General features: G+C 56.1%; 2 protein-coding genes across 2 annotated transcripts in view; one reads left to right on the top strand and one right to left on the bottom strand.

The window, feature by feature from the left end:
- Window positions 1–327: 327 nt before the first annotated feature.
- On the top strand, window positions 328–12,831 carry ACAA1 (acetyl-CoA acyltransferase 1). Its single transcript, XM_043979915.1, has 12 exons — window positions 328–607; window positions 710–803; window positions 1,234–1,291; window positions 7,597–7,676; window positions 7,891–7,933; window positions 8,801–8,899; window positions 9,463–9,543; window positions 10,694–10,884; window positions 11,097–11,276; window positions 11,640–11,695; window positions 12,026–12,171; window positions 12,433–12,831. Exons 1-12 carry the CDS (start codon window positions 419–421, stop codon window positions 12,506–12,508), a joined length of 1,293 nt encoding a protein of 430 aa, XP_043835850.1. The 5' UTR covers window positions 328–418; the 3' UTR covers window positions 12,509–12,831.
- Window positions 12,832–13,138: 307 nt separating this feature from the next.
- DLEC1 (DLEC1 cilia and flagella associated protein) overlaps window positions 13,139–15,830 on the bottom strand; it is a 70,082-nt gene continuing 67,390 nt past the window's right edge. The window contains exons 37-39 of the mRNA XM_044001936.1: window positions 14,054–14,207; window positions 13,527–13,644; window positions 13,139–13,351 (exon numbers count right to left, since the gene is read on the bottom strand). Coding sequence (XP_043857871.1) covers window positions 13,249–13,351; window positions 13,527–13,644; window positions 14,054–14,207 — 375 coding nt within the window. The 3' untranslated portion in view covers window positions 13,139–13,248. The remainder of the gene's footprint in view (window positions 13,352–13,526; window positions 13,645–14,053; window positions 14,208–15,830) is intronic.

Here is a 15,830-nt window from a genome sequence, read left to right on the forward strand (position 1 = left end):
TCACCGGCACAGGGCTCGAGGCAAGGAGAGGGACGCGGTCTCTTGGTCCTTGGGGGCGGAGCCTGCCTTCTCCCCTCCTCTCTCCCGCCCCCGTGGGCGAAGTCTCATTTCCGCCTCATCGTTTGTTGGGTGGGCGTTCTCGTCTCTGGAATGCTACAGAGGCAACAGACCCAGCGAAGCTCGTTCTTGTGAGGCGGAAGAGGCGTGTCCGGCTCGCCGGAAGTCACGCAGCGCTGGGGGCGCGGCCTGTAGGACGGAAGCCTGGGGGCGTGTTTTTGCGAGGCGGCGGGGGCGTGTCTGTCCAGCCAGGCGGAAGTCGCGCGGAGCCAGGGGGCGTGTCCTTGCGAGGCGGACAGGGGCGTGGCCTGTCGGGAGGGAGTCTCCCGCTACCAGTGGGCCGGGGTCAGTCAGGCTCAGGATGAAGCGCTTGCAGGTTGTTCTCGGCCACCTGTCGGGCCGCCCGGATCTGGGCTCGGGTCTGGCCCTGCAGGCCTCCCCATGTTCGGGCCTCACTCCCAAAGCCTCCTCCAGGGCGTCCGCCGACGACATCGTGGTAGTGCATGGGCGACGCACGGCCATCGGCAAGGCGGGCCGCGGCGGCTTCAAGGTAGCCGGCCCCTCGGCCTTGGCCCTGACCCCGCTGAACCCCCCTCGCTCCCGCTCCCCCGGCCCCGTCTGATCTCCCGACTCGGTCCCTTTGTCCCCGCAGGACACTACGCCAGACGAGTTGCTGGCCGCCGTGCTGACCGCCGTCCTGCGGGACGTGCGGCTGCCGCCTGGGGAAGTGGGCGACATCTGTGTGGGTGAGTGTGGTCCCGAAGCAGGAGAGGGACGCTGCCCCCCAGCCCCGGCCTTTTACTGGGGAGGAAGCTGAGGTCCAGCTTGGGGAGGAGGGGCCCTCCTTGGCCAAGGATACACCTGCAGTAACAGGGCAGGCATCAGAAGGCAAAGAATTCCAGTGGGGAAGAGCCCAGTGACCACTAGACCAGCCTACCGTTGAACTTGCTGCACTTAGTAAGCGCCTACTGTGTGCCAGATACTAGGCACTACGGGCTACTTACAAAGACAAAAGCGAAACCTCCCTCCCAAAGGAATCCCAAATTATAACCCTTCCCCAGGGTGATCAAGAAGCCCACCCCCACTGGAGGCAGCCCTTTGCACCCTGGGGCAACACTCTTGGTCAGGAAGCCTGAGGCGTCCTCTCTGCCCCCCCCCCCAACTCTCTGCCCACAGGGAACGTGCTGCAGCCAGGGGCTGGTGCTGTCATGGCCAGAATTGCCCAGTTTCTAAGGTAAAACAAAGTTCTCTCGAGCTCTTGGTATGGCTGCCCTTTGACCTCAGACTTGGCAAGAGACCCCCATCCCCACCGCCAGAACGGGAATGGGGGGGGCAGTGAGTAGAGCAGGATCCCCAATCATGGAGTTCATTGTTGCGGTATCTGGCAGCATTAACCACGTGACTTCTGGAGCTTGAACTTTTCCCTCATTACCTAGCCCTCAGCTTGCAAACAGATTATCTCTGACCTGTTGGTCCAGTCATGGACTTTCCCCTGATTTGAAGGGAGTATCTATTAATTGAGTTCTTGAATTCCCAGGTCAGGTTAAAGCCAGGGAGCTCCCTGCTGTTAATTCTTCCAAGGCAGCCTTTTCCTAAGAAATACGCTTTCAGGGAAGTAGGGCCATTGTTAAGCCCAAACCGGGGTGTGGCTCCCTGGAGCTTCCCAGAACCCTGATCTCCATCCCGAGGGTCTGCTGCAGGGCCACCCCAGCCTGGATGCACCTGGTGGACCCATCCCTGAGAGCTGGGTATTGGCTTCTGAGGCAGAGCCGGCCTGGAGGCCCCAGTCCAGGGGACCCTGCACTGACGGACAGGTCCAAGTTGACCCTTTGGAACTGGGCCTGTGGGCACTGGAGCTGCCCCCCTTCCTCTTTCCTCCGAGTCTGTCTGGCGCTCTGCTGGGGCCCTGGCCTGTCTCTTCAGATGGCTTCTTCCTGTGTAGCCCTGTTCCTTTGCTGGTTAAAAGTGTTGGTGGGGGCATCTGCCACTGTGCTTTTTAGCTTTTATGTCTCTGCGTCCTTGTCTTCTCAACCGAATGGCAAGCTTTTTGTGGGGACCTTTGTGGCCTTCCGACCCTTCTGGATGGGCTGGAGGGCATCTTCCCCAGGCCCACAGGGCGAAACCAGAAGGCACCTGTGGGGCCACACATTCCAGCCCCTCATTTTACTGATTGGAATGCAGCCTGGGGGGGGGGGCAGCTAGGTGGCACAGTGGATACAGCACCGGCCCTGGATTCAGGAGGACCTGAGTTCAAATGCGGCCTCAGACACTTGACACTTACTAGCTGTGTGACCCTGGGCAAGTCACTTAACCCTCATTGCTCCACTCCCCCCCCCCCAAAAAAAAGAATTCAACCTGAAGAGATGAGGAGACTGGCCTACGGGGACCCCGCACCATGTTTCCAAGTTCCCCACTCTTTCTTTCTTTGAAGCTCAGCACCTCTTATTCCTTGTATAAACCCAGGGAATATATGGAGCTCTCCCTAGAGAGACTGGCCAGGACCCAGGAAATGAAGCCAGTGAAGGGGCTGGCAGGCAGGCAGGTGGGAGTGTCCCAGGCACTCTGTGCTAAGTGCTTGGCATACAAGGAAAGGCAGACCTCCTTCAGGAACCTTACAATTTAATGGGAGGGGGGCAGACGGCCAGGAAAGAACACCATACACAAACGTTAGCCACAGGCTAAGTGGGGAGGACACTAGTAATCAGGGGACTTCCTGTCGGAGGTACAAGTTTAGCCTCGATTTGAATGAAAACAGGGGAGTCAGGAGGTAGAGTTCAGGAGGAACGTTGTGGACACCACCAGAGAGGTGAAATCTGCCAGAAATGGTAGAGAAGTGAGATCCAGGAGAGAGGCGGACGGGGGCGTGGCCGGTCGGGAGGAAGTGACATCTGCAAGAGAGGTTGCCCAGATGAAATCAACATCCTTGGCCACAGCTCGGCTGTGGGGAGGTAAGACACAGTGGGAGCCTGAGTGAGGGCCCTCGAGGATGCTGGCGTCCTTTCTACCCCGAGAACAGAGAAGGTTAGGGGGGCGGGGAAGATGATGAATTCCATTCTGGACAGGTTGAATTTAAGATGTCTCCTGGACATCCGGTTTGAGATATCTGAAAGGCATCTGGAGACCCGAGACTAGAGGTTGGCAGGGAGACTGGGGCAGGATTTGAAAAGCATGAGCATAGAGAAGGAAATTAAATCCAGGGAACTGATGGGATCTAGTATGGAGGGAGAAGAGGGCCCTGGGTAGAGAGGGTTGTCCTTCCTCCTGTGCTGCAGGGCACACCACCCACCAGACAGAAAGCTTACCCCTGCACTCCCCCTTCTTAATTTACTTATTAGAAAAAAAAAAAAGGTTTCCAACATGATGAATGGATCATTCCTATTCAGAGGGATATATGTTAGGCTTTTCATCTGTCTTCAGAGCCTAATTTTGCTTTTTTTTTTTCCCCTGGATCCTCATTCTATGTCCTGTGATCTTCCTTTACCTTTAGGGGAAGGAAGGGACTTGGGATGAGAAAAGAAAGCTTCTGCTCTTTGAGAATTGACTTTCCATTAATTAGCAGATTATCTCATGGGGTGTAGCTAGAGCACAGTTTGAAGAAGCTTGGAGTGGATTTAAGGAGATACAACCTAATTTAAGTAGGAATAGATAATGAGGGCGAATGAATTGGCTTAATTAAGGTAGGGAAGGAGAGAAGCAGCATCTTGGGGACAATGGACTCTTGTGATACCGGTCATTTTTGTCTTTGTATGTAAATAAGTGCCAGGCACTGTAGGATACACCTGGGATACAAAAGGAGGCCCTCGGGATGCCCAGTCTAGTGGGGGAGACAACAAGCCAACACAGGGACAGAGCGAGCTGTCGTTGCTCAGTCATTGTAGTCGCATCCTCCAACTCTTTGTAACCCCATGTGGAGTTTTCTGGGCAGAGACACTGGAGGGCTCGACCATTTCCTTCTCCAGCTCATTTGACAGATGAGAAAACTGAAGCAAACGGTGAAGTGACCTGCCCAGGGTCTGGATTAAAACTCATGAAGATGAGTCTTCCTGAGTCCAGGCCAGCACTCTATCCACTGTGCCAGCTGGCTGCTTATACCAGATTAATAGGGGATCGTTAACAGGGAAGGCACTGTAATTAAGAGGGATTAGACAAGGGTTCCTGTAGAAGATGAGGTTTTAGTTAGGATTTAAAGAAGCCAGGGAGGTCAGTAGTTGGAACATAGGAGAGAGAGAGCATTCGAGGCATGGGAGATAGAGTGCCTGGAGCCAAGAGATGGAGGGTTTTGGTGACACAGCCAGGAGGCTGGGGCCACTGGATTGAAGAGACCATTTTAGGGAGTGAGGTGTAAGAAGACTGGAAAGGTAGGAAGGTCAGGTTATTAAGGGCTCCGAATGCCAACCAGAGCATTTTGTATTTGATCCTGGAGGTGATAAGAAGCCAGTGGCATTTATTAAGTAGGGGGTGACCTGATCTGTGCTTTAGGAAGATCATTTTGGTGGCTGATTGGAGGGTAGATTGCAGAGGGAAGAGACTCGAGGCAGGCAGACCCACCATTAAGCTATGGAATGGACCAGTTGTGAGGTGATGAAGGCTTGCACCAGGGCGTGACCAGTGTGTGTCAGAGGAGCAAGGGAGTGTATTCTAGAGATGCTACGGAGGTGAAATCAGCAGGACCTGGCACCTTATTGGATGTGGGAGGTGAGAAATGGTGGGAGCTTGAGGACCTGGGAGGAAGGTAGTGCCCTTCACAGTAATAGGGAAGGTGGGGGTGGGGGGAGGGGAGAGGTTTAGTAGAAAAGATAATGAGTTAGTTCAGGTTTGGACAAATTGAGTTTAAAATGTCTACCAGACATCCGGTTTGAGCATTCTGAAAGGCAGCTGGAGAGGTGATAACTGGATAAATAAATTTGAGAATCATCAGCATAGAGATAGTCATTAAGTTTGTGGGAACTGATAAGATCACCAAGTGAAGTAAGATAGAGGGAGAAGAGGAGAGGGCCCAGACCAGAACCCTGGGGGACACCCACCATTAGTGGGTGTGAGCTAGATGAAGATCCAGCAAAGGAGACAAAATTTGTCAGATAGGAAGGAGGAGAACCAGGAGAGAGAGAGGGAGGAAGGAGGGAGAAAGAGAGGAGAGAGAGAAAGAGGGGAGGGAGGGGGAGAGAGAGACAGAGAGATAGAGAAGGGTGTCCTGAAAACCTAGGGAGAAGAGAGCATCAAAGAGGAGAAAATAACCCACAGTATTCAAGGCAGTAAGGTTGAGGAAAGGCCATTGAACTTGACAATTAAGAGAGCATTGGTAAATATCCACTATGAATATGAAGAGGAGGTGATGAATAGTTTGAAGGGATTAGATCTGGTAGCTAGAGTGCCTGAAGGACTATGGACAGAAGTTTGCAAAACTGTCTAGGAGACAGCAACAAAAAACATTCCAAAGAAAAAGAAGAGCAAGAAAGCAAAATGGCACTCTGATGAGGCTTTACAAATAGCTGAGGAAAAAGAGAAAATGAAAGGGAAAGGAGAAAGGGACAGATGTACCCAACTGAGTGCAGAATTCCAGAGAATAGCAAGGAGAGATGAGGCTTTCTTAAATGAGCAATGCAAAGAAGTGGAAGAAAACAACAGAATGGGAAAGACATCTCTTTAAGAAAATCAGAGATGATGGAAAAATTTTCATGAAATGAGCATGATAAAAGACCCAACATGGTAGAGACATAACAGAAGCAGAAGAGATCAAGCAGAGGTAGCAAGAATACATAAAAGAAGGGTCTTCACATCCCCAATAACCACAGTGGTGTGGTTAATGATCTTGAGTCAGACATCCTGGAGGATGAAGTCACCCAGGCCTTAGGAAGCTTTGCTAACAATAAGGCATGGAGAGGTGATAGAATTCCAGCTGGGCTATTTAAATCCTCCAAGTGCTACACTCAATGTGCCAGCACATTTGGAAAACTCCACAGCGGCCACTGGATTGGAAAAGATCAGTTTACGTCCCAGTCCTAAAGAAGGGCAATGCCAAGAAATGTTCAAATTGCCCAACAATTGTACTCATTTCACATGCCGGCAAGGTTACACTTAAGAGTCTGCAAGCTGGGCTTCAGCAATAGGAGGATTACCAGAAGAGCGGGCTGGTTTTCGAAGAGGCAGAGGAACTAGAGACCAAATTGCCAATGTTTGTTGGATTGAGGAGAAAGCAAGGGAGTTCAGAAAAAACATCTACTTTTGCTTCACTGACTACACTAAAGCCTTTGTGTGGATCACAACAAAATATGGCAAGTTTTCAAAGAGATGGGAGAAAGACATCCCCAAAAAGAGGAAAAGACCTATTTGTTCAAAAATATTCATAGCAGGTCTTTTTGTGGTGGCTAAGAATCGGGAATGCCCATCCATGGGGGAATGGCTAAACAAGCCATTTATGTAATTAAAATGGTCTCCTGTGGTCTTCTCTCTGTCTTGTCTGGTCATGGCCTCTTCCCCTATCCATAGATCTGATAGGGTGGGAGCCAGACTGTAAGGGGTTAAGAAGAGAGTGAGGGGAGAGAAAGGGGAGGCCCCTGGGGTAGGCAGCCTTTGGGAGGAGTTTAGGGCAGACAAGGAAGGATTTTTTCAGGGTGGGGAGACATAGGCATGTTTGTAGGTGGTAGAGAAGGAGGAATTGGCTATAAGTAGGTGGGGGTGAAAGACAGGGCAGTCAGCTGGGGGGGGGGGTCTCTTCTGCAGGTGGGGAGTTGGACCGGGCTGGGAGTAAAGCCTCCTCTTCCTGTGAGATGGGTGCAGCAGGGCAGGGACAAGAGGAAGCTCATGGGGAGTAGCCTCCATTTTCTCCATGAAATAGGAGGCTGGGTCTTGGCTAAGAGGGAGGTCAGATGAGGGATGAGAAGGTTTGGAAGAGCTTCGGTGGAGAGTGGGAGAGGGGGTCGATGAGGGAGGTAGAGTGGGATTGCCATGCATCAGGGAGGGCCCGGTGGAGGCTGTGTCCCATCAGCGTGGGGTGGACCTTGGGCAGCACGTCCGTGTGTCTGTTTTGTAGGAGCAAAGGTGACAAAGGGGAGTGATTCCAGGCTGGGGCTGGGGCTGGGCTGGCATAGTCTGTGACGTGGGATGGCAGCCAGTGATTCCAGAGAGGAGGACAGCCTAGGGGGGTCAGCGAGTGGTTGGTGTAGGGGAGATGGCCTGGGAGAGGATCGAGGGCTCCAGGGATTTAGAGGTCTTGGCGTGGGTGAAGAGTCAGACTTTGTGTGGGAGGCGGAAAGCCTGGTCAGATCGGGGGGTTCAGAATTCTCGACTGTGGAGGGAGCACCTCTGGGTGAGGGCAAGATGGAGTGTGTGCCTTGGCACCCCCCCTTCCTTTCTGGGGCACAGAAGGACATGTGGGCCGCAGGACCAGAAAGTGGCTTCTCCCATCCTGGGGCAGGATCCTCCCAGAGGCCTTCCCACCAGTGTCCCGGCCCTGCGTCAGCGCTGGAGGCAGACGGCTCCTTCAGCTCCTCTGGGCTGGGCCCAAGGGGCGGCAGGCGCTGGACGTGTTTTCTGTTTCAGTGACATCCCAGAGACGGTGCCTCTGTGCACAGTGAACCGGCAGTGCTCTTCGGGGCTGCAGGCCGTGATAAACATTGCAGGTAAGCCCAGGCAGCAGCAGGAGCCGCTTCAAGGCCTGGTGACTGGAGGCCAGCCTGGGCATTTCATCGGGAGATGGGGGTAATCCCGGCTTGCCGGCCTAGGATCGGCCCGCCCTGGTCTCCCTGTCCCCTTCTCTCCCACCCTGGGTTCTGAGCCTTCTTGGATGCTCTGGGGCGGGGCCTAAGGAGCGCTCACCAGCCACTTCCATCACAGGTGGGATCCGCCAGGGTTGTTATGACATCGGCCTGGCCTGTGGGTGAGTGTCCTCCCTGGCCTTCCCTCTGTGTTTCTGTCTCCAAGCCAAGCCCTTCCCAACACCCTGGCCAGTCTGGGGGCCTAGCCGTGGTGCTGGTGCCTCACTCCTTGTTCTTGCTAGACCTTTCCCCTCCCAGGGCACAACTCAGGGTCCTTGAGGCCGTAAAGTCTCAGAAGCAGCTGCTGTGGCCTGTGGGGGTCTGGGGGCGGTGACCCGAGGGGTGAATGATTGCTGGTGGATTGGCTGGGCAGCCCCCCGCCAGGGTCCCTACTTCCCTGGGCTACTCTGGCTGTCTGCTGGGCCTCTTCCCCTACCAAGGGAAGCAACCAGGCTCGGGCCTGAGAGAAGCCCAAGGAAAATGTTTCTGGGCCCCCGGGACTATGCTCTTTGCTCTTGACTTTCTCTTCTTTTAGTCTGTGGCTCTGAATCCTGAGCCAGCCCATTGTTCCTCATCTGGCCCTGGCCCTGCCCCTTTGTGACTGGGATCATCCTGCTGCCCAGTCGGGCCAGAGCCCATTGACCTTAGCCGGTCACCTCCCATCCCATAAAATGCGCAGCTAACGTTCTCTGACGCCCAAACTGTCCCCCGTCCTCATTTGGGGTCATCTCGAACTCATCACCCTGAGGCTGCTGGTGGCGGCCTGTGACAGGTCCAGGCCTGGTCAGCAAGAGCCGTGATCCGCTCCCACTCCGGGCTGGGGTCCAGGCTGCCGTCCTTCTCCCCTCCCCTCCTTCCACACCCGCCAGCCCCTCAGCAGGATCCATGACTGGCTTGTGTCCATTGGGCCTTGGGAAAGCCAGGGGCAGCTCTGTGCTCAGGGCCCCCAGCAGGGGAGCCCAGAGTTGAAGCACCTCTTCCCTGCTCAGGGTGGAGTCTATGTCCATGGCTGACCGAGGGAACCCCGGCAACATCACGTCCCGCCTGGTGGATAACAGTAAAGCCAGAGACTGTTTGATTCCCATGGGGTGAGTGTGCCAGCCCTGCCCTGCTGGGGTCGGGGGAGCAGCTGCACTGTGCTGAGCCCGCCTGTCCGAGCACCTTCTCTCTCAGGCTCCAGCAGGGGTCCTTGCCCAGGCGCAGTCTGGCAGGGCCCCCTGTGCGTCTGCTGTAGCCCCTCCTCTTGTAGCCCCCGTTGGGGGAGGGCTTGGACTGTGACTGGGGGGGGCTGCTTCCGGATCATTGGTTGGCTCGGCGCCAGGCGGAGCCTCAGTTTCCTCATCTGTGAAGATGGGCCCATCATCCCAGAGGCCCCTTGTTCTCCACCCCTGCCTGCTTTGCCCCATTCACAGTCTCCCTCTGTCGGTCCCCAGCTGGGCTGAGAAGTTCCTGTTTAAAGAAGCCTCTTTTTCTTGGCTCCTGTGCCCAGACTGGTATTTGGAGGCAGAGGTGGCAGGGCTTCATGGGGGGGGGGTAAGTCTGGGGGCAGGCACCCCAGCCCCACCCTCAGAGGTTGTGTGAGGACAGGAACAAGGAACCCAGCTCCCCCTTCCTTCCCTGGCTTGACCCGTTGCTCTTGTTGGCGTCCCAGGATCACGGCAGAAAATGTGGCTGAGCGCTTTGGCATCTCCCGGGAGAAGCAGGACGCCTTCTCTTTGGCTTCCCAGCAGAAGTGAGTGCGTGCTTGACTGGGCCCCTCGGGTCACCTGCGGTGCTTTGTGGCCGGACAGGCCGAGGGACGGGCTTGGGTCTGGGCGGCCCTTGGGGTGTGGTGCCCCCTAGGAAGGGGCCTGTGCCAGGCAGGTTTGGCCTCCTAAGCTGTGAACCCCAGGGGAGCACCCTGCAGACAGCCCATGGAGGGGCACCCCTCCCTGGGCAGATGGCCTGGCCACACAGGGGTCTTTCCTAAGACCCCTCCTTGTCCCCCCGGGCCCCCACTCCTCCCTCTCCTGGGAGCCCCTCAGCCTTGTGCTTCCTGCCGCAGCATGAAGCCGACCTCAGGGTTGCTGTGGGGGAGACAAGAACATGCCTCAAATGCCAGGCTGAGGTTAGAGAGCCCCCAGCCTTGCCCCCTGGACAGCCGGAGAGGGACCGACAAAGATAATCAGCTCTCATTCCCAAAGCACGTTTCCTCCAGTCCTCACAACCACCCTGGGAGGTGGGGGGTGTCGGGATGCCTGTTTCACAGATGAGCACACTGAGGCAGGCCCAGCCTGGGCTCACCCGGCCAGTCACCCCCAATCCCAGCACTCTGGCTGCGGGGCCACCGGGCCTCCCTGTGGCTGGAAGGTTAGCGATGGGGAGGGAAGGCACTCCCCATACCTGGCTCCTTGAGGTGACAGCCCTCTCCCGCTCCCCCGTGCCTCGGGAACAGCTGACTCACTCACTCACACCATTCAAGCCCTTCTCATTTCTGCCTGACACAGGCTCTCTGAGCTCAGCATTTCACCCACTGCCTCCGTCGGTCTGCCCTGGCTGTGCCTGGATTCACCCATGGGACCATCCACACTTGGGAGTCTCAAGTCCCTAGAGACAGGGGTGGGGGAGGTGCCGGATGGCACTGTGGCCTGTGCCCATGGCCTTTCCCAAGCCAGAGGATGCGACTTCCAGTCCGAGCTATCACCGCTCGGCCTGGGCCACTGGCCCTGGCCTTTATCCTCTCTTGTGCCTGGCCCAGAGTGAGGCCTCTGCCCATCGATGTGCATGGCTGGGCCCTAGGGGCCTGGAAGCACCTGCCTTCAGAGCAGGGGCAGCGCCCTGGGTCGAGGGGCAGCCTCCCCACCGGGGAGTGCCCTATAGTCTTTGTTCCCTGGTGCCCACAGGGCAGCCAGTGCCCAGAGCCGGGGCTGTTTCCAGGCAGAGATTGTGCCCGTGAAGACCACCATCCAGGACAACAAGGGGAACGAGAAGAGCATCACTGTGTCCCAGGACGAAGGCATCCGAGGCAACACCACGCTGGAAGGCCTCGCCAAGTTGAAGCCGGCCTTCAAGAAGGATGGCTCCACCACAGCCGGTGAGGGTGGGGGGGGGCAGCCCACTGCAGGGGGCCTGGTAAGGGAAGGGGGGGGCAGCCCACTGCAGGGGGGCCAGGCAGCCTGAGATCCCTGAGGGCAGCAAGGCACCTGGAGGGTGAAGCAGCTGCTCTGGGAGCCCCTGCGGACACTGGGCAGTGCCAAGATGACCTCTTGCTCCACAGCCCCCCCTCACAAGCCCCGTCTCCACCAGGAAATTCCAGCCAAGTGAGTGACGGAGCCGCTGCCATCCTGCTGGCTCGCCGGGCCAGGGCCGAGCAGCTGGGCCTCCCTGTCCTCGGTGTTCTGAGGTCCTACGCTGTGGTGGGCGTCCCCCCTGACATAATGGGCATTGGACCCGCTCACGCCATCCCGGTGGCATTGCAGAGATCAGGTGAGAAGGCAGCTTTGCCCAGGATGCCTCTAGAGGCCACCCCATCCCTCCAGCCTGGGAGGGTCAAAATGTCCAAATGTGGAAAAGGGCCACGGGGCAGGGACCCCTCTTGGCCCACCTCCCTCCTGCAGGGTCGGGCCTGTCCCAGAGTTGGCTGTTGGCAGGAGGCAGGTGGGGGAGCTGTTGCTGCCCAGCTCAGAGAGAGAGAGAGAGTGTGAGTGTGTGTGCGTGTGTGTGTGTGTGTGTTTGGGGGTAGGGCCCGACGACTCGAGGGGCTGGCTGGGGAGGGGGGAGCGTAGTGCTGTCTGTTGACCTGCTGTTGCTGACGCTGTTTCCCTGGCCTGGCCTCACCCCCACCTGAAGGGCTAACGGTGAACGACGTGGACATCTTTGAGATCAACGAGGCCTTTGCCAGTCAGGTGAGCTGCCCATCAACCCCACTGCCCTCCTGCACCCGCTTCTCAGGGTCCACGGACACTCCTTTTTCTTCTGGAAGGGCCAGAGCTGATATTGGAAACTTCCAGTTTCTGACATGATGTTGGGGTGAAGTGACTCCAGCAATGGGGAAGGGAGTCCTGGGTTCAAGTCCTCCTCTGACACCTACTGACCATGTGACTTGGGGAGTGACAGAACAGGTGCCAACCTGCACTGGTGGAGGGAGCTTTCTCACCTGGGAGTCCCCTAATCCATGAAATCACAGGTTCGGGGAAGAAGAATGACTCCTCACCCTGTCCTCCTTGTCCTTCCAGGCTATTTATTGTGTGGAGAAGCTAGGGATCCCCCCAGAGAAAGTGAATCCCCTGGGAGGAGCCATTGCCTTGGGGCACCCATTGGGATGCACAGGGGCCCGCCAGGTTATCACACTCCTCAATGAGCTGAAACGCAGGGGGAAGAGGTGAGAGACCCTGCCCGCTGGGGGAAAGGGGGGAGGGGGCTCTTCACTTCATGATCCCCCTGCCCCCACATGACAGTCTGGAGGCTTGCCAAGGGCCGTCAGGGCTGAGAAAAAGCCAACCATTTCTTGGGAGGCACCGCTGAGCACCTCTGATTCCTGGGCCAAAGACATGATTGATCAGCCTGAGGCCAGGACAGTGCGACCCTGCTGTGGTCACCTGCTCAGGCCTGGCTGTGACCGCCCCGCCTCTTCTCCCCGCAGGGCTTATGGTGTGGTGTCCATGTGTATCGGGACAGGAATGGGAGCTGCCGCTGTCTTCGAGTACCCGGGGCCCTGAGAGGGGACACCCTCAGAGCCCTGGGGAGAGGGGCTGGCCTTTGGCCTCCTGCTGGGGGACAGAGCTCAGGCTGCACCTCCTGCCTCCTCTCTCCCCTCCCTCCCTTGTTGGGAGCGGGCCTGAAGGCAGCCGTTGGTGGGGGGAGCACCAGCAGCTTCCCGGCTCTTGTGCCTTTTTAAAAGAAATGTTTGTTCTCTTGTATAAATAACTGAAATTACAGCCAGTAGAGCGGGCAGGGAAAGGGGGGCATGCAGGTGGGGGGCACACGGTGGCCTGGAAATCTCTTTAATCAGAACAATAAACCCTCCTGACTATGTGTCCCAGCGTCTTTTCCTCCAGCTGCTCCTCTAGGGGTTTGGCCTGAGGACGGCCCCTTAGGCCCCGGGGGCTAAGAGTAAGCTCTTCCCTCTCCTCTCAAGGCAGCTAGGTGGAAGACCCGAGTTCAGATCTGGCCTCAGACTCTTTCTGGCCAAGTTACCTCACCACTTTCTACCTCAGTTTCCTCATCAGTGAAATGGGGGTCATTAGGGCACTGACCTTATGGGTTGTGAGGGTCCCATCATCATCTCTGTCCAAAAAGGCACGAGCACAGTTCACTGTCTTTAGCCCCACCCAGACCCCCGGCCCCAGCCCCGCAGAGGAGGAGAAGGGCAGGCGAGGCATTCTCGGAGTTTATTAATGCCTCCTGCTCGAGTGAGGCAGACTCCCTGGGATGGAGCCGGCCCGGTTGGCACCAGCATCTAGTATTTCTCATCATAGGAGCCTTGCCCACGCACATGCAAGATGCAGGCCTCTCCCAGGATGCCGTCCACCATCACAACCGCTTCAAACTCAGTGCTGTCACTGCCAGGAAAGGGGACAGTCCGTCAGCAGGCGGCAGGGCTGGCCCCAGAGACCCTGGGCCTGTGTGCTCGGTGTCAGCAGCGTGACCCGCTGCTGAGTCCCTGCCTGGGGCCTGAGCGAGGTGCAGTCTGGCCTCTTCCCCTTCCCCATAAGGAAGGCTGGGCCTGCGGCCTACCTGGGGGTAAAATGGATGTACAGACTCATGGAGGTCGGTGGGGAGTTGACTTTCCGAGCTTCCAGGATGCCGCTGGTCGGGTAGATTTGGAAGACAGCCTTGTGACGCTCCTGCTTGTCTGAGGTTTGAGGGAAACAAGCTCGGGTCACCCTCCTGGGGGTGGCTTCCTGGCCAGGGTCAGGTCCTCGCCTAAAGGAGGGGGCTGCGGCCTTCTGGGGTGGGGGGAAGTGGCTTCTGCTGGTCCTACACCCCCAGCCCGGCTCTCCCACATGAGATCCGCTGTGGGCAGCCACTTCCCACCTGGTGTTACCCACCTTTCCCTTTTCCCTGAGCAACCCCTGGGCTGTGCTGTGCTGGAACAGGCTCAGGAGGCCTGGCCCGGGAAGGGCAGCCTCCCAGGTGACAGTGCCTGGATGGCGAGGCCCACCGGGACCGTTTTTTCCCCAAGGGTCTAGGAAAACCCCTTCCCTGGCCAGCACGAGTCTCTTTTTCAAGGCTGGTTCCCAGGCTGGTGCTTGGAGTCTTACCCATCAAAGCCATCCAGTGGCTCCTGCAGGGGCTCAGGTTCAGTAGAGTGACCTCTCGGGTGTACATCTCACTCACAAAGCAGGTGCCAAAGTCCACCCAGCTGGTAGAGAGCTGCAGGGAGGGGATGGCCACAGTGGCCAGGAGGGGCACCACCTGTGGGTGAGGCAGGTGCACCAGCTCAGGGCGGGTCCTGACACCCCATCGGGCATCCAGATCAGGTGCCATGTCTCATGCCCCCAGCTCTTCCCTGCACTCGCCACAGCCAACACTCTCGGGGCCTCCGTTGCCCTTTGCCTGGCCGATGCCAACAGCCTCATACTGGACCTCCTGGCCTCTTGGCCTCTTCCCTTTCCAATCATATGACCAGGTCACTTACATACCCAAAAACCTCGAGTGGCCCCCGATGTGCCTCAAAGACAAACCCCAGAATCTTCAGTGGGCACTCGGAGCCCTCCACAATCTGACCACACTCTTACTCTTGCCCCAGGGAGCAGGGAGACTTCATGCTCCTGGCTCCCCATCACAGCCACCTCTCCTCTTGGGGTCATTTAATCCATAGTCGCCTCATCACGAGCGGTAGCTGCCGTCTAGCCCCTTCCTCCATGAGCTCAGTGCCTGGCCCCCAGGGGTTTTCTCCTCACACACGCGTGTTTCGTGTTCACGAGTTCTGAAATTACTTTATCTGATCATTAGAACAGGTTTTCATCCCACCTCTCCCTCTGCCTTGGCAGCCCAAACACTGTTCTGTGTTCTTACAATCACTCGGCCCCTGAGTGCTTTCCCAGGCCCTCACTTCTGCCCTGGCTACACTCTCCTCCCTTCCTCAGTAAACCAGCTTGACTCTCCACTGTGTTCTTTCAAGCCCCTTGTCCTCTTATCCTCTCACTGATCTTGCCCTGCCAAACTTCGGCCTTGGATTACTCCCACCAAAAACTGGGACACTAATGCACTCTTGGTGGAGTTGTGAACTGATCCATTCATTCTGGAGAGTGCTTTGGAACTATGCCCAAAGGGCAATCAAACCATGCATCCCCTTTGACCCAGCAATACCACTCTATTAGGTCTATATCCCAGAGAGATCATAAAAAAAGGAAAGAGGACCCACATGTACAAAAATATTTATAGCAGTTTTTGTGGTGTCAATGAATTGGAGATTGAGGGGATGCTCATCCATTGGGGAATGGCAAATTGTGCTATATGATGGCGACAGAATATTACTGTGCTAAAGTAAATGACAAGCAGGAAATTTTCAGAAAAAGCTGGAAAGACTTCTGTGAACTGATGCAAAGCGAAGTGAGCAGAACCAGGAGAACATTGTCCACAGTTATAGCAACATTGTGTGTATGATGATCAACTTAGCTCTTCTCAGCAATGCAATGATCCAAGACAATGCTCTCCACATCCAGAGAAAGAACTATGGAGTCTGAATGCAGATCAAAGTGTACTGTTTTCATTATCTTCTGCTACTTATTTATTTATTTGTTTGTTTGTCTGTCTATTTTTGCATTGCAATGGGGGTTAAGTAACTTGCCTAGGGTCACACAGCTAGTAACTATCAAGTGTCAAAGGTCGGATTTGAACTCAGGTCCTCCTGAATCCAGGGCCAGTGCTTTATCCACTGCACCACCTAAATGCCCCTGTTTTCATTATCTTTATTTTTTCCTGGTTTTTTTCCTTTTTGTTCTGTTTTTTCTTTCACAACATGACTAATATGGACATGTGTCTTACACGATCGCATATATATAAAACCTATATCAAACTGCTTACCATCTTAGG

This window comes from Dromiciops gliroides, chromosome 1, assembly GCF_019393635.1.
Source record: "Dromiciops gliroides isolate mDroGli1 chromosome 1, mDroGli1.pri, whole genome shotgun sequence".
Lineage (NCBI taxonomy): Eukaryota > Metazoa > Chordata > Mammalia > Microbiotheria > Microbiotheriidae > Dromiciops > Dromiciops gliroides.